Source organism: Fundulus heteroclitus, chromosome 23 (assembly GCF_011125445.2).
Source record: "Fundulus heteroclitus isolate FHET01 chromosome 23, MU-UCD_Fhet_4.1, whole genome shotgun sequence".
In the NCBI taxonomy this organism is placed as follows: domain Eukaryota; kingdom Metazoa; phylum Chordata; class Actinopteri; order Cyprinodontiformes; family Fundulidae; genus Fundulus; species Fundulus heteroclitus.
In genome coordinates this window covers 22,926,205-22,940,243 of record NC_046383.1, presented here as the reverse complement: position 1 = coordinate 22,940,243, position 14,039 = coordinate 22,926,205, and the positions used below count along the sequence as shown (strand labels likewise).

General features: G+C 41.0%; 1 protein-coding gene across 1 annotated transcript; it reads right to left on the bottom strand.

Annotated features, from left to right (window-relative positions):
- Positions 1 to 506: 506 nt before the first annotated feature.
- On the bottom strand, positions 507 to 13,451 carry kiaa1191 (KIAA1191 ortholog). The gene is made up of 9 exons (XM_012851593.3): positions 13,319 to 13,451; positions 12,360 to 12,492; positions 10,633 to 10,729; positions 10,353 to 10,537; positions 10,062 to 10,173; positions 9,757 to 9,884; positions 3,119 to 3,258; positions 2,770 to 2,951; positions 507 to 1,751 (listed from the first exon to the last, which is right to left on the bottom strand). Exons 3-9 carry the CDS (start codon positions 10,658 to 10,660, stop codon positions 1,546 to 1,548), a joined length of 981 nt encoding a protein of 326 aa, XP_012707047.1. The 5' UTR covers positions 10,661 to 10,729; positions 12,360 to 12,492; positions 13,319 to 13,451; the 3' UTR covers positions 507 to 1,545.
- Positions 13,452 to 14,039: the final 588 nt, after the last annotated feature.

Below are 14,039 nucleotides of genomic sequence, written 5' to 3'. Positions count from 1 at the left end.
TCAGCGTGACGTCGTCACAGTCAAGGACGATTTGAGCCGTCTGTGTCATCTGATGCCGTTGGTCCACTTGTGTTTAATCAGTCAAATGAGGCCCTCGTGCTTTATGGATATTTCATTTTCTAGCAGGACCAATACCTGCTTTAATGACCCCAGGGTCACTTTATTGGCCAGCAAACTGGCCTTACATAAGACCTAAATAGGATCTTTAGACTACCGTCAAAAGGAAGACGGGAGACACCAACAACACAGACAAGTTGATGGTCGCTAACAAAGCAACCCTGGGTATTTTTCATAGATTCTGTTCAATTGGTCTTATATAATATTCTAATTTTCTCAGTTTTATTAGAAAAAAAAAAAGGTATCCTGAATGAGTTCCACTTTCCCAACTAAATTACTGATTTTCAAACGATATTCTAATTTACTAGAGAAACACAACAGAGAACATCCTCTCTCTCTATCATTAAATCAATGTGTGCATGTGTTTATATGAAAGAACAGGCCTTTTATTTGTTATGAATGATTTATTATTCAGACGCCAGTAGGAGATTTGCTTCCTTGTGCAATTACTTGGCAAAAGTTCAACTTTTTTTCCAACAACCCAGCTGAGTTCTTGGACACACACAAAAACAAAACAAAACAAAAAAATGAAATGAAAATAAAAATGGAAACGGACCACTTCAATGCTAATGTTCTGTTTAGCTTGTTTCTAGCATTGCAGTGGTTGGTTACTGTGCCAAAAAAAAATCCAAAATTTTAATACTACCAACTACCTTAAAATAAAATTCATCTTAAGCAGGACAATATAAAATTAAAAGGAATTAAAATGATATAAAAACAATTAATGCACAACAGTCACATTTTAGAGTAGAATCAAACACTCTTTCACATAATAAAAAAAAAAAAAAAAACAAAGCCCCCGCTCTTATGCCAGAAGCAAGCATGCTGCCAGTTCAGGCACATTATCAGACACACATTATGAAGTACCTCTGCATGCAGACAGAGAGAAGTACGACATCACAGGAAATCTATGAGCTTATTTCAAATTACAACTCAATAAAATAAAAAAATTACAATACAGGCATCTGAGTTATTTAAGCTGACTTGGGAGTTCAGTTTTAGCATGGGAGGCAAAAGGTAAAGTGACTAACTATTGCAAAGATCAAACAAGATATTCAACTTCCAGTCTCACGCCGTTGCAAACAACGGGACCGGGCCGGTTCGATCCCATGCTCCCGATAAATCACACGTCATAAAGCAAAGCATCTTAAAGGTCACGAATGAAATCGCTTATTCAGTTCCTTTTATTTCAATTTATTTAAATGTGCCAATGAGGTGGGAGACGGACGGACCGACGGACGAACAGATGGAAATGCCAGGTCTGCTGGGAGGTGTAACGTCGCCGTGGGCTGATGAGCCAATACTGTGCGGTGGTCCTCATTCCTCTCTGCCTCGGGGAATTTGCAGGGAAGCAGAGGAGGCAGAAGAAGACAGGAACGTGAGTGAGCTACCATGGAGAGAGGGGGGGGGTGGACATCTGCTCTGGCTTCAAAACCCCGAAGGCGTTAAAACATTCATGTCCCGAGGTTTCAGTTTGTGTGGCCGTTGAGAAACGCGCTTGGGCTCAGTGTCCAAGATTTCGATCTTGGGGGGCATGAAGTTGGCAGGGTTCTCCACTTTCAGGTTGATCTGCGAGTTGGTGCCATCCATCGTGGAGGACTTCTGCAGGCCGAGGTAGGACTGCAGTGAGAAGCCTGAAAGAGCGCGGTAGATTGGCATCAATGGACAGAATCTTTTTAGTTTACACGGAACACCTGAAGGGATAGATTTTCACATTTTGCAGCTGAAAGCCAGCAGTTTCCTGCCTTTTTATTTACGACATGCAAGATCAGCTCGCCAGTTCATAGTTATTTTTCTGTTACCTAAAGGTAGGCTCTGGTGCTGTCGCTTTAAGAAGCTGGCCTACGAGTACAGTCTGTAAGTCATGTGACTCCACCCCATGGGGGGTAGTAGCTTTATCGCCCATTTATCGTTATCAAGGTGAACTGCTCAATTTATCGCAATATTGATTTTACGCCCTAGCAACAAGGTATAATCAATAACAGTTGATCACAAATCAGTTTTACATCTACAAAAAAAAATAAAATAAACATGCAATAATGAGATGAAAACGTAAATACTGGTGCCATATTGAAAGTATTTTCTGAAAAGAATAGCCAAGTATAAAATGAGTCACAGATCCAAGTTTCAATGCAGTTAGATGATACTCTGATTCACTGGTTATCAAAGTGAAAATGAAACGTCCCCAAAGGCAAAAAGCTTGTTGTCGTGCTCAAAAAGTTGTGTTTGCAAAGACTTAAAACTGCAAAAAACAAACAAACAAACAAACAAACAAACAAAAAAACTCCCAAAAGGGCGAAGAAGTGAAATACACAGCAGCTGTAACATTACAGGTTTGTGTTACTTCAGGCCATAAAACCAAACATAAAAACCCCACCCTTCCACAGAGTCTGAGTGTTTGTATATCATAAGTGTGCAAAAATTAAATATTTGTCATTCAACACAACCCTGAATAAGCTTACAGGAGACAAAAGTCTAGCTTCACAGCTGTGGCATTAGCATAGCTGCACCATAATACCCCACCATGTTCAAACACTATTCTAGAGCCTGCATCACATTTTTTGAAGTGCATAATTCAAACATAGCTATGATGGACCTTGTCCCCATGTGCCCTGCATTGACATGTAGGATGGTAATATTCAGCTCTCTCACCTGTGCTGGTTTCAGAGCCGGGATCCGTGGGGGACTTGTGCACCACAGACCGGGTTCCAAAGAAGTTCCACTTATCTAATCCTCCCCCTCCTCCCTCATTTCCCCCCATGTCTGTGCTAGGGTCGGGTCTGATGGGCTCTGGAGAAGCTAGATAAGGGGCTGAACTCAGCTGGAACCAGTTCCTGGATAACCCCCCAAAAGAAAAAAAAGAAAAAACAGAACTGAGATGTGATCCAGCAAGAAAACGAGTAAATTTGCAACAGTTAAAGTTTCATTTGCCGTTTTAATATTCAGCTTAAATCAGTCATGCAGGATAGTAAAAGAAAATAAGACAATAAGCTAAACTCACCTGCGGCTAACGGCTGGTGATGAGAGGGGAGTAACGCTGGGCGTGACGGAGGGGGTGACTGAAGGGGTGCAGCTGGGGGTCGACTGAGCAGATGTTGGAAGCCTGTCCTCTCTCAAGTCCTCGCTTGGCATTCTCAGCTTCTACACGGGAGAAAAAAAAAGAGGCAAAAACAAACATATATGATTTAAAATAACGCGTCAAACCTTCTGGATCTTTCAATCGGCCTGTAAATGTGAAAGTGATAAATGGTTGACATGTTGAGTGCAGGGCAGCACGTTGACAAGTTAGACGGAGGCAGATCACCGATCCTATTTAAACAGCAAACATCACTGGGTAAACGGATGGATGAGGGCGGCGGCGTCGTACTGGACAGGCGGGTCAAAACTAACAACAACATGCGTTACCGTTCACCTGTTGTGACGTCGGGGAGGTAAAGAGGACATAACTGATGTGGGAAGAAAAACAAGTAACCGCTTTAATTTTCCCAAATAAGATGCTTTTGGTTTTTCTGAGACTTTGCACTTTTTTAATTTTAGATCAAAAACAAGACACTGTTCAAACACTCAAATCCTCTCCATTCAGTGTGCTGTCAAGTGTTTGACTGTGACAGGACCGTCACTGCTGGAGTTCTTCTGGTATAAATTTGTTTTATTCTTAGAAACTAGAGGAGGTGCAGATAAGGCCCCCCCTCCCCCCCAAGCTGACGCCGATTTCAAGATTTCTAAAAAGTCAAGGATTATGTAAAAGTATACATTGCCTTAGACCTTTTCACATTTATATGTTACAACCCCAATCTTTAAAAGGTACATAGCCACGTTATGTGCTTATATATATAAAAAAAAAAGACAGTTTGATCATGATAAAATAAGGTTATATAGACCAAGCGTCCATCCTGATAGTGTTTTGAAAGTCCTTTTTGAGCCTAAATATAACCCCCTCACCGGGCACGATGAGCAGATATAAACAGATGTGGCGCCATCTACAGGCAGTCCCGCAGAACTATGATAAAGCCAGATGGCGACGACTAAATAATGCCGGACAGAGCCTGACCACTCTGCAATGCCTCGGGGTAAAGCGGCAGCTCGGTGTGATCTAAGACCAAATGTTCCTAATTAGATAAATTAAGAACGCTAGGGAAGATAACCCTAGCCTATAATCCCATACAGCTAAAAATGTTTCAGCTTTCCGTTGAATGGAAAATAACACCAACTTTAAAAATTAAGACCCAACATTAACCGCGGCTTCTCCATAAGTTTTTCCACATGGAGGATAAAAGTGAGGTACCGGTCAATCAAGACACCAAGAGCATTTCGATCCCCTACCAGAGTGACATTTGCAACAGCTTTCTGGATTTGGGAAACAGCTGGAGTTTAGTCGTACCTGCAAATTATTGCCCACAAACCTGGCGAATGAAGTTTGTTCTGATTAAGAAAGAGTTTAAATTGTAACTGCTTTCTGCTGTGAATCCATATCCTGAACATCTGATGTACAACAGTAAATAACTGTCATCAGCATAAAGAGGCAAAGTGGCATCTGCCACATTCTAAATACAGAAGTTTAAAAAAAATCTTATTTGCTTACTAATAAGAGCTTCAGTCCTTTTGGTCAGCACTGACAGATTGGATATTGGTCTATAATTAGCCAAAATTGATTGGATTAACACCCTTTAATAAAAGGTAGATTAATAGATGACTTGCATACAGTGGAAATCTCATTCTTTTCCACAATAAGGTTAAAAGGTATGAAAGAGGCTAAGCTAAAAAAAAAAAAAAAACAACTCCAAATTTCAAACAGTACAGATCAACTAAGTCAGGGACAAAAGATTTTCTATGAACTAAACCTTTAAGGGCCTTTTGAACGTCCTGAATGGAGAAAAGTACAAAGTTAAAAGGCTGACCTGTATATGTTTAAAGATCTATACAAGATTTTACAGAAAAGGAACCCAGAGTGCAACCAAAAAAAACCCCCAGAAGATTTAAACTCCTATTTAAACCTATTTAATACTGCAATTCTATGTGAAACAGAACTATTAAAACTGTAGGGGAGTAGAACCTGAGAGCTTTTACTTACTGATAGATTTACCAACCCTCCATAGCTTTGTGGGTTAAGATTTTCATGGGAAACTGATGATCACCTGATTTGGCTTTCTTGATAAGAGAAGTAAATGTATTTCTTAGTTGCTTGAAAACAAGCCAGTCGTTGGTGAAACTGGTCCTCCTTGCCTGGACTTAAACCATGATTCATAGACAAATTATATCTGCCAACTCTAGGGAGGACTGCGGGTTTTCTCGACCCTTTACCCTATGGCCTCTTTAGTGGCGCACGTTTATATACAATTTGCATAAAGCCACCCCTAACGCAACCTCAGGCTATTTCCACATCAGGGATGTTGACCAATCATGACGAAAAGCTGGTTCATTAAAAAGATTTGTCTTATAAACAACATGAGCCTTTGATTTGGGGAAGTTAGTATTTCCCACTTGTGCAATATAACAATAGTCACTCGCCTGAATGCAAAAGACACCCAGACATGTGAACCTGGGAGGAACATTTGTGAAAATGAGATACAGTCAATGTGGACCTCTCTGGGCTTTTAATGTTTGGCCAGAGGGTCAGCTGAACAACGGTGTAACATTAATGGGGTCATAGGAAGCAGCCGGTCTTTCCCTACCACTTCGACACTGTAAATAAAATGACCAGACTGCTGACATTGCTTCTCTGCTTCAACCACCCCACAGTCTTGTGCCGTATCATCCCTGCCACATGCTCACATACAGCACGTGAAAGGGTATTATCTTAAACTAAGGCTTTAAAGATTTATTCTGAACAGAAATTAAAGATGTCGCTAATGTACTTTCAACTGGGTGCTGGTCATTTTTGTCTCTTTGGAATCTTTCTGCTTTTGGTTGTTTTGTACCTGACTTTAAAAAAAAAAAAAAAGGTGCAAAAAGGTACCGTCTGCCACACGATTATTTTTTACCAACTATATGTCAGTCTGTAACAGCTTCTGACCCGCTTTGACAACCAATGATTTAAAGTAATTTTCCAGAATCTATTCATAATCTGCGTTAGGGAAACAAGGACATATGACTTCAACGAGGAGTGTTTACCAGAAGAAATATGCATAGAGCTATTTTAGTTTGATAAGAGATCATTTCCTGTAAAGTGGCCCAAACAGGGTAACAAAAACAAACGGGTTAAGTCGTGGCATCTGGGCACGATCACGACTGAATAATTCATTACGTCACTTAGCTACGAGAAGAAATGAACTGATTTACAAATGTTAGGTATTTGGGTACAAAATGTACCTTATTTGGTAAGAAGAGGAAGCAGGAAGGGACAAAGAAAAACAACAATAAAAAAATCACTAGCCATGGATACAAACCGGCTGCCCTACAGGTCAACTGTAGGTGATATAAATGCTTATCCAAATAAAAATATTCAATAAGTGTTTGACTTCAGTTACATATCACCCCCACCCCCCATATTTGACCTTTATATAAACACAACATTTTGACCCCTGCGTGACAAACACGCTGTGTTTACATAAACAGGAACAAAACGGAATATTACTGATCCCCCCCAAAAAAACAACTACATTTGAAGGGTAAACGTCGAAAATAATACATCCTACCCAAAATGGCTTCGTTTCTAAAATTGTAATTTTGTGAGGAGTCCGGGTTAGTTTGATGAAAACATAACTAGAATGATAACCTGCTGAAAAGGCCGTTTCTAGAACATTTGGCCCACCGTTAGGCTATAGTAGTAGTGTAACCACTGCTAGGCGATCATGTGAGCAATGGCCGACGATTATCTATTGTTACAAAGTAATGGTTATTTAACCAAAGAATAACCGTCTGTCCTTAAAGAAACTCGACCATTTTCTTTATTGTAGCTCAACCGATCCGTTACGATGGTCTGTTTTGTCTCGTTAGCTCTAGCCTTAGCACGGCTACGTAGCTCACCAGTTTGCTATGCTAACAGCCTTCTTTTGGTAAAAAACGCAGAACGTTCGAAATAAAGCAAAAGCCAAAACCGGCACCGACCTTTTTATGATCAGTTTTCTCTGACGCCTCAGTTTGATGGCTCTCTTCATTTTGTCCATGGTTGCTTGTTTCGCTGTAGGATTTAGTTGTCTAAAAGCACGACGCCGTCCGTGTCTCTTCCCCGAAAGCGGCCTTGTTTTTTGGGAGGCGCTCCCTGATTGGTCCGTTTCGCTCAACCAAGGAGCCCCCGGCCGGAAGGGCGTTGCCTAGCAACAGCCCCGATAAAGCAAAAAGGACCGTTGCATAATTTGTTTATCAAGATGTCGTTCGCTGTTTTGCTCGGTTTCACCGCATCAGAATATTATCTCTTAGGGTTTAATGGATGATTTCACAAAAGCAGTGTACTTTTGAGCAGGCTGTGCGCCCTTTTTTTTCAGCCGCCAGGAAGAATGTGCGTGTGTGTTCAGCAACAGCTCAAAACTTAAGAAGCAATGGGGGTCTGGAAGGAGTAATTTGACAGATGGTATGACGGAAGCAGTAGTTAAAATTAGGCCTGTAAATAGGACAATTCTGTGCAGAAAATCAAAGACAACCTTTATCCACACAGCTGACGCTCGGTACTCTCTCCAATTTTTAAAGGTCTCCTAATTGTCCAAAAAGTTTGGTAAAACTTGTTGGATTTCCCATCTTTCTAAGCTACATCCTGCTGGGTTATCACCACTTTTTTAAACTGTTGCAGAAATTAGACAAGGTGATTTCCAATTGTTTTCCATTTCTAATACGCTTTGCCTTGTGTGGGTTTATAACGTGAAGTTATACACTCCATGCTTCATTAGTTAAACCTGGTAAGGTTTATTTTGCAAAGCAGTTAGCAAGAGTATTCATACCACCTTTTGATTTTTTTCATGTTTTTTTAAGTTTCCAGGGAGTGGCGGCCTTAGAAGGCTGCAAGTTCCCTGGTTCGAATCCCTCAGACTGCCGCTCTGAGTCCCCAAGCAAGACTCTTAGCCCCAGAATGTACAAAATTGCAATGACAAATAATTATTATGTTACTGCAAAAGTAAAAATATTTTATTGGGATTTTATATGATATACCAACACAAAACAGGACCTAATGACATGGAAGGAAGAGCTGAACCTCGAACCCAGTCTTTTGTTGTATTTATCATGTTTTCTTTCAGGATTGCTCATCTTTCTAGATGAACTTGGGGGCCCAAGTTCAGTCCTCAAGAGCTAATAACCTGCATCCCTTCTCAAACACAGGCCTCTGCCGAGCTGCAGAACATGCTGAGGAGGGAAGTCAGCCATTGGATTCAGGTGTGTCGGAGCAGGGATCCAGGCATCCAAAAGTTGCAGGTTTGTGATTGGACTTTGGCACCCCTGATCTTATTTCCGCTGGTCTATCATTTAAAATCTCTATGAAATACGCTGAATGTGCATAGCCACGTTATTTGACCTTTTTTAAATGTATACGTCAGTAACTCACTCTGTTTCCGTTTTTATGAAAGATTATCACGTCCTGCTGGCGTATTGGTTGTCATTTTTGGTGTTTTACGCTTTGCTTTTGCTCAATTTGTTAGTATATTCATAATAACAACAAAATTACGACACTGCACGTGTGCAGCAGGGAATAAACAAGGAAGCAGCTAACGGCTATTAGCATCTCCCAGCGAAGTGTTGAAACAATGGAGAAAGGTCCTGGATCCAGTGTAAGAAAAAAATGCAAAAATAAATAAATAAAATTCCAAGGGGGAAAAGACTGGAATAGCGCTGGAAATACAATATGAACGTTGGTGTTCACTGAAGCAGAAGCTAAAGCTGTAGATCGCTCAGATGTGACTGCAGAGTTGATTGACGTGAATAAACGTCCTCATTAATACTGCGATAATAGTAATAGCATGCTCTTCTTAGCCTTTAAAGTCTCAAGTACAAACAACATTATAAATTGATTGATTGATTGATTGATTGATTGATTGATTGATTGGTTCTTAGCTTGATACTGTGTACCTGTCTCTGTTTCTGAACAGGAATTTTAATTTTCCTTGATGTTCTGATATGAGGCTCTTGGAGTTGCTGTACATGGGTTTATCTAATTAAGAACGTTTGGTCTTCGATCACACCGAGCTGCCGCTTTACCCCGAGGCGTTGCAGAGGGGTCAGGCTCGGTCCGGCATTATTTAGTCGTCGCCATCTGGCTTTCTCATAGTTTTGCGGGACTGCCAGTAGATGGCGCCACATCTGTTTATATCTGCTCATCGTGCCCGGTGAAGGGGTTATATTTAGGCTCAAAAAGGACTTTCAAAACACTATCAGGATGGACGCTTGGTCTGTATAATCCTTATTTTATCATGATCAAACTGTCTTTTTTTTTATAAGCACATAACGTGGCTATGTACCTTTAAAGATTGGGGTTGTAACATATAAGTTAAATATGAAAAAAGCTCTAAGGCAATGTATACTTTTACATAATCCTTGATTTAGGCCCAAACTTGCAGTAAAGTAAGGCAATGTAATGTCTTAATTTGTATACGTTTTTAAACCCTTGCCATACGACCAGGTGTAAAAACATTGTTGAATAGAATCATTTTTGATTCTTCAGATCGAGGCACTGATTATGGACGAATACAGCACCTTGCGTTTGATAAAACTTACTGGCAGTTTGCCGTCAGCTAGCCGGTGAAATTGGGTCTCCTCAGCATTAAGGCCTTTATGTGGGGAATAGACGGCCTCAGTCAGTCCTGCGTGGTGCTCAAACCTTTGCAGGTTTTCCTGGGATGTCCCTGAGGGTAATTGGAAATACAGGGAAAGATTCAGACAGTAAGATATCCTTTACTGTTGCATCGCAGATAGTCTTAAGACTGCTTGGAAATTTCTGTGACATTGAAGGAAAATTCTTGGAAATTCTTTATAACTAAACAAATACACAAGTAGCTTTTAAATGCTGTAAGTTGACTTACTTGACATTAGGGAGCTCATCAGTGTCGTGGCTTTGGCTTTCACAACAGGCCCTGGGGACCTGGGTGGTACTGATGCTTCACATGTTGTTATCTTCCCCCCGTTCTCACCTGCCTGGCAACACAGGTTTATAGTTTAAGGAAGAAATAAGAAATTAGTTTAATTGCAGAAAACAGAGCAAGCATGAGTGCTCAAGTATGCACAACCAGTTTGACATAAGCCCAAACAAAGGACATTGTGTAACCAACTAAACACCATATGGGTTTAAAAAAGTGTAAACAAACAAGGATCACCTCGGCCATGTTCCTGAACCTGTTCCGAGGGATGACGGGGTCTTTCCAGAAGGCGTTGACTGTCATATCTTGAGGGGGGTGATGCATGGGGGTATCCATGTGCTCATCGTAGCTGATGTTGTGGCGAGCTATTCCGGTGGGAGATGGTAAGGCAGCGCAGAGGCCAGACATGCCAAACTCAAGTGCTGAAAAATGGCAGCAAAGAAGGTAAGACTGGGCCCAGCAGAAACAGATACATATTCCTTTTTAATATCAAAATGAACATCTTGCTTCTGAATACCTGGAAGGTCTCCTTGTCCTGAGGCCATTTCGACGACAAAACTGGGGGTTCTGACCACAAAAGACGGAAGGTTGACTCTATGCTCAGAGTGTCAAGCCTGTATCAGACAACATCACACAGTGTTAAAGGATTATTTATTATGTGTTGCTAAAGATCTGTTCATTGAAAGAGTGGTGCAACAACCAGTGGTGGTTTCATTATAGGTGATAGGGCTTTGGTGCAACGCTGCGGGTGTAATAATCTCAGGGAGTGGCACAAGTCATCTGTGCCCATGTACAATGGGGACCTGTCAACTCCAGTGTTGTCACAGTGTGAGCACTGTAAGCCATACAGCATGTGTGGTAAACACAGTTGGTTTGGGATTCTTTTTCAGCAGTAGGCCAAAAAGCTATGTCCCTTTTTTAGGCAAGGTGAAGAGTAGTTGATCAGCTGTAGTTCATAATCTAAAGCTGGGGTCGCACTACACAACTGTCCCCGTCTTGACAGGTTTTGAAAAGACAAGGCGTTCGCAATAATAATCCTGGTTTTTGTTTCACGACTGAAGGACTGTGGGTCACACATTTAGCAACTTTTCTGACAGCTGGATCACAAAATACAGGATTTTTAGAGCAACTAAAACCAATTGAGTGTGTTAAACTCACAAGAGGGACAGTTTGTAGTTTGACAATACATACCAGTAGGTGGCGCAATAACAATATTGCCTGGCTATATTCTTGTACCCCATAACACAAAAGTGATGCAACTTTGAATATTTTAAGCTTAAGCCACAAGTGAATGTGGTTTGGATGTTCTTGACTGTACTCTTTGTCATACTTTTGATAAGAGTTTGGAACACTTATTTGAGATTGCTTGTGGGTTTTTGAACGACTTTCACTGTGGGTTTTATTACAAAAACTGGAATACACAACATTAGAATGTTTGGGGAAATAAAAATTAACAATTTATGATAATTAGGTTTATTCTATGTGGAAACGTTGGTATTCAGAAATGTCAATTTGTTAAATTTTGTCCCATTGCCTTTATGTTTGACGTGTAAATTATTTGGTTTATTAAATAAGACTTTTTATTATTTACTGTATTTCAGTCTCAAATATCCAACGATCTCTCTATTAGGCAACTGTAAAATATTAAATGACGGTGTCTATATCATGCCCTGTGCTGTTATGCGATTTTATATGGATAATGTTGCATAGTAACAAATAAAGTAATAAAAGAAAAAAAACTGTCTCCCAGCTGATGCCATATCCCATCCCCTCTTTTTCATTGGCTGTTGGCGACAAGCGTTTGCAGTTGGGTCATTGATCTGTTCACACTACCTGACTGTGTCCAACTCTGCCTCTAAAGGTTCAAACATGTTTGCTTGACCGCAGATAAAGTTGGGTCGGTTCTCCTCTCACACTTGCAGACCAAAATCTACACGTCCTCTCACGGTATCAGATTCTGGTGCCGACTGACCACAGCGAGGCTGACTGATACTCTCCTTGACTTGGAATAGGGGGTAAAATCAGGCAGGAAGATGGTGTAGCGTGGCCTCAGCTTAAAGCATTTACAGCCAAACAATGTGTGCTGGATATGAGGTGTGCGAGGAGGAGCTCGCCCAGGACGGGATTCATGCAAGAACCGCCACTGGCAACGATGCCTTCGTTTTGTCAACGCAAACATAGACAGAGGGTAGGATAAAACCCACGGTGGATGATAGACAAGGCGAGGAGAAAAACAATTCTTACCTGAATGGGACACAGAGCAAAGCTTCTCTCGTCTGACCTGCTTTGAACAGAGCTGCAGAATCTGGTTACTGTACACCGCTGTCATCAATATGAGTTTGAGTCAGCGTGTTGTATCAGCATGACCACAGCCTTTCTGCAGAGGAAAAAATATGTGTTCAAGTCGACTGTTTTCTGTACTGACGTTTTTATCCGTTTATTACGAAAAGCACACACTAGTCTTAAGGGAGACATTTAAGTTTGCCCGATTTAATCGTTTTCACACACAGTTCAATCCAAATCAATAGATTTGTTAAACAACAACAATAATAAACTAATATTAAACACAACTGGATGATCTTGGGTACCTTGAACAACATGCATGCTCGGTTAAAATAAATAAACAGAATAGTTAAACTACCATATTTGATCATTTAATCCATGAGCAGAGGAGAAGCCAACACAGTGAAGTGAAGAAAAATGTATTATGGATATGAGCTATGAATAAAATATTTGTCTGACATGGTTTCTGCTCTGCTCCATGGGGAACTGGCCTCAAGCCACCTGAATTCAGGCTGAGATCGATTTCTTGCTCAGATTAGACAGAAGATCCTGTAAAATCTGCAGACTTCCTGCGGAGGACTCTGATTTGTTGAGCAGTGGCAGCCTGTTTATTATCCCGCTGCTGCCCAGACAGCGGGATAATAAACTCGTTCACGTCATATCTGAAGGAAGCCACTTGCAGTGACTTGCAAAAATAGAAACACATCCAGGCTGCCGTAAATGTGTGAAAGTTATACTGATAGCTCGTGATGCTTCAACTGCAGGTGCGGAAATGACAGGAATCCTTTATCATCTCTTAAAAAAACCCCCCCAAACAAACAGATTTAACTATAATTTATACACGTTCCAGTGCTATATCCGGTACTTTTACTTTTAGGTCTACGTGGCACAAAGTGTGCGATGCATGCTATAACACTCACCCTTGCTGACAGTCTGTTAAAAATAACTAATAGTAATCAGATGCGCTCGGTTTCTGCGCAGAAGTCACGACGATCCAGCAGCAGATGGCAGGAATGAAGGCTGCATGTTTGTTCGTCCATGACTTTTGGTCTAACAGCAAACAGAGACTGAGCCCACGGCAGCAGGGAAGGGAGCCTACCTCTCTCTCCCTATCTATCTCTCTCTCTCCTTGTTTTTGTGGCAGAAGTGACTGTCTGAAACTTGAATACCTGCAGAGGGAGAAACCGCGCGGGATGAGGGAAAGAGGAGCGGTGCAGTAGTTTGCAGGGTCTTCTTGTTTTATGTGGTCTGTGATGGTGCCAAGAGGACATTAACCTGAGATAAATAACTAGGCCAGCCTGCTATCAAGTGTCTAGCTTACATAAGGAAGCAGTGGAAATAACAGAGTCCAAAAAGAATGACGTCTTGCTTGGTCTTGAACCTTTTATTTTTTCCTCCTTTTGGTCATATTAATTGTGTATTTTAGGGATTTTATATGACAGACCAACACAAACCAGAGCACCAATAGTGGTGTTTTTGCTTTCTGTTTTTTTGCATGAAAAAACTGTGGAGCTCGCTGTATATCTGATGCTCCTAAACAAAGTTCCATGTTGCCTTCAGAAGTCACTTGAATCTCAGTATAAATCCAGCTGTTATATGAAGGATTTAGAGGTTTGTTAGAAAGCATTAGTGAACAAAATG

Coding starts and splice junctions, on each gene's coding strand:
- kiaa1191 (XM_012851593.3), bottom strand. CDS start 10,660: ATGGCCTCAGGACAAGGAGACCTTCCAG. Junction 10,174..10,352: donor GGTTCAGGAACATGGCCGAG/GTGATCCTTGTT, acceptor CTGTGTTGCCAG/GCAGGTGAGAACGGGGGGAA. Junction 2,952..3,118: donor TCACCAGCCGTTAGCCGCAG/GTGAGTTTAGCT, acceptor GGGGTTATCCAG/GAACTGGTTCCAGCTGAGTT.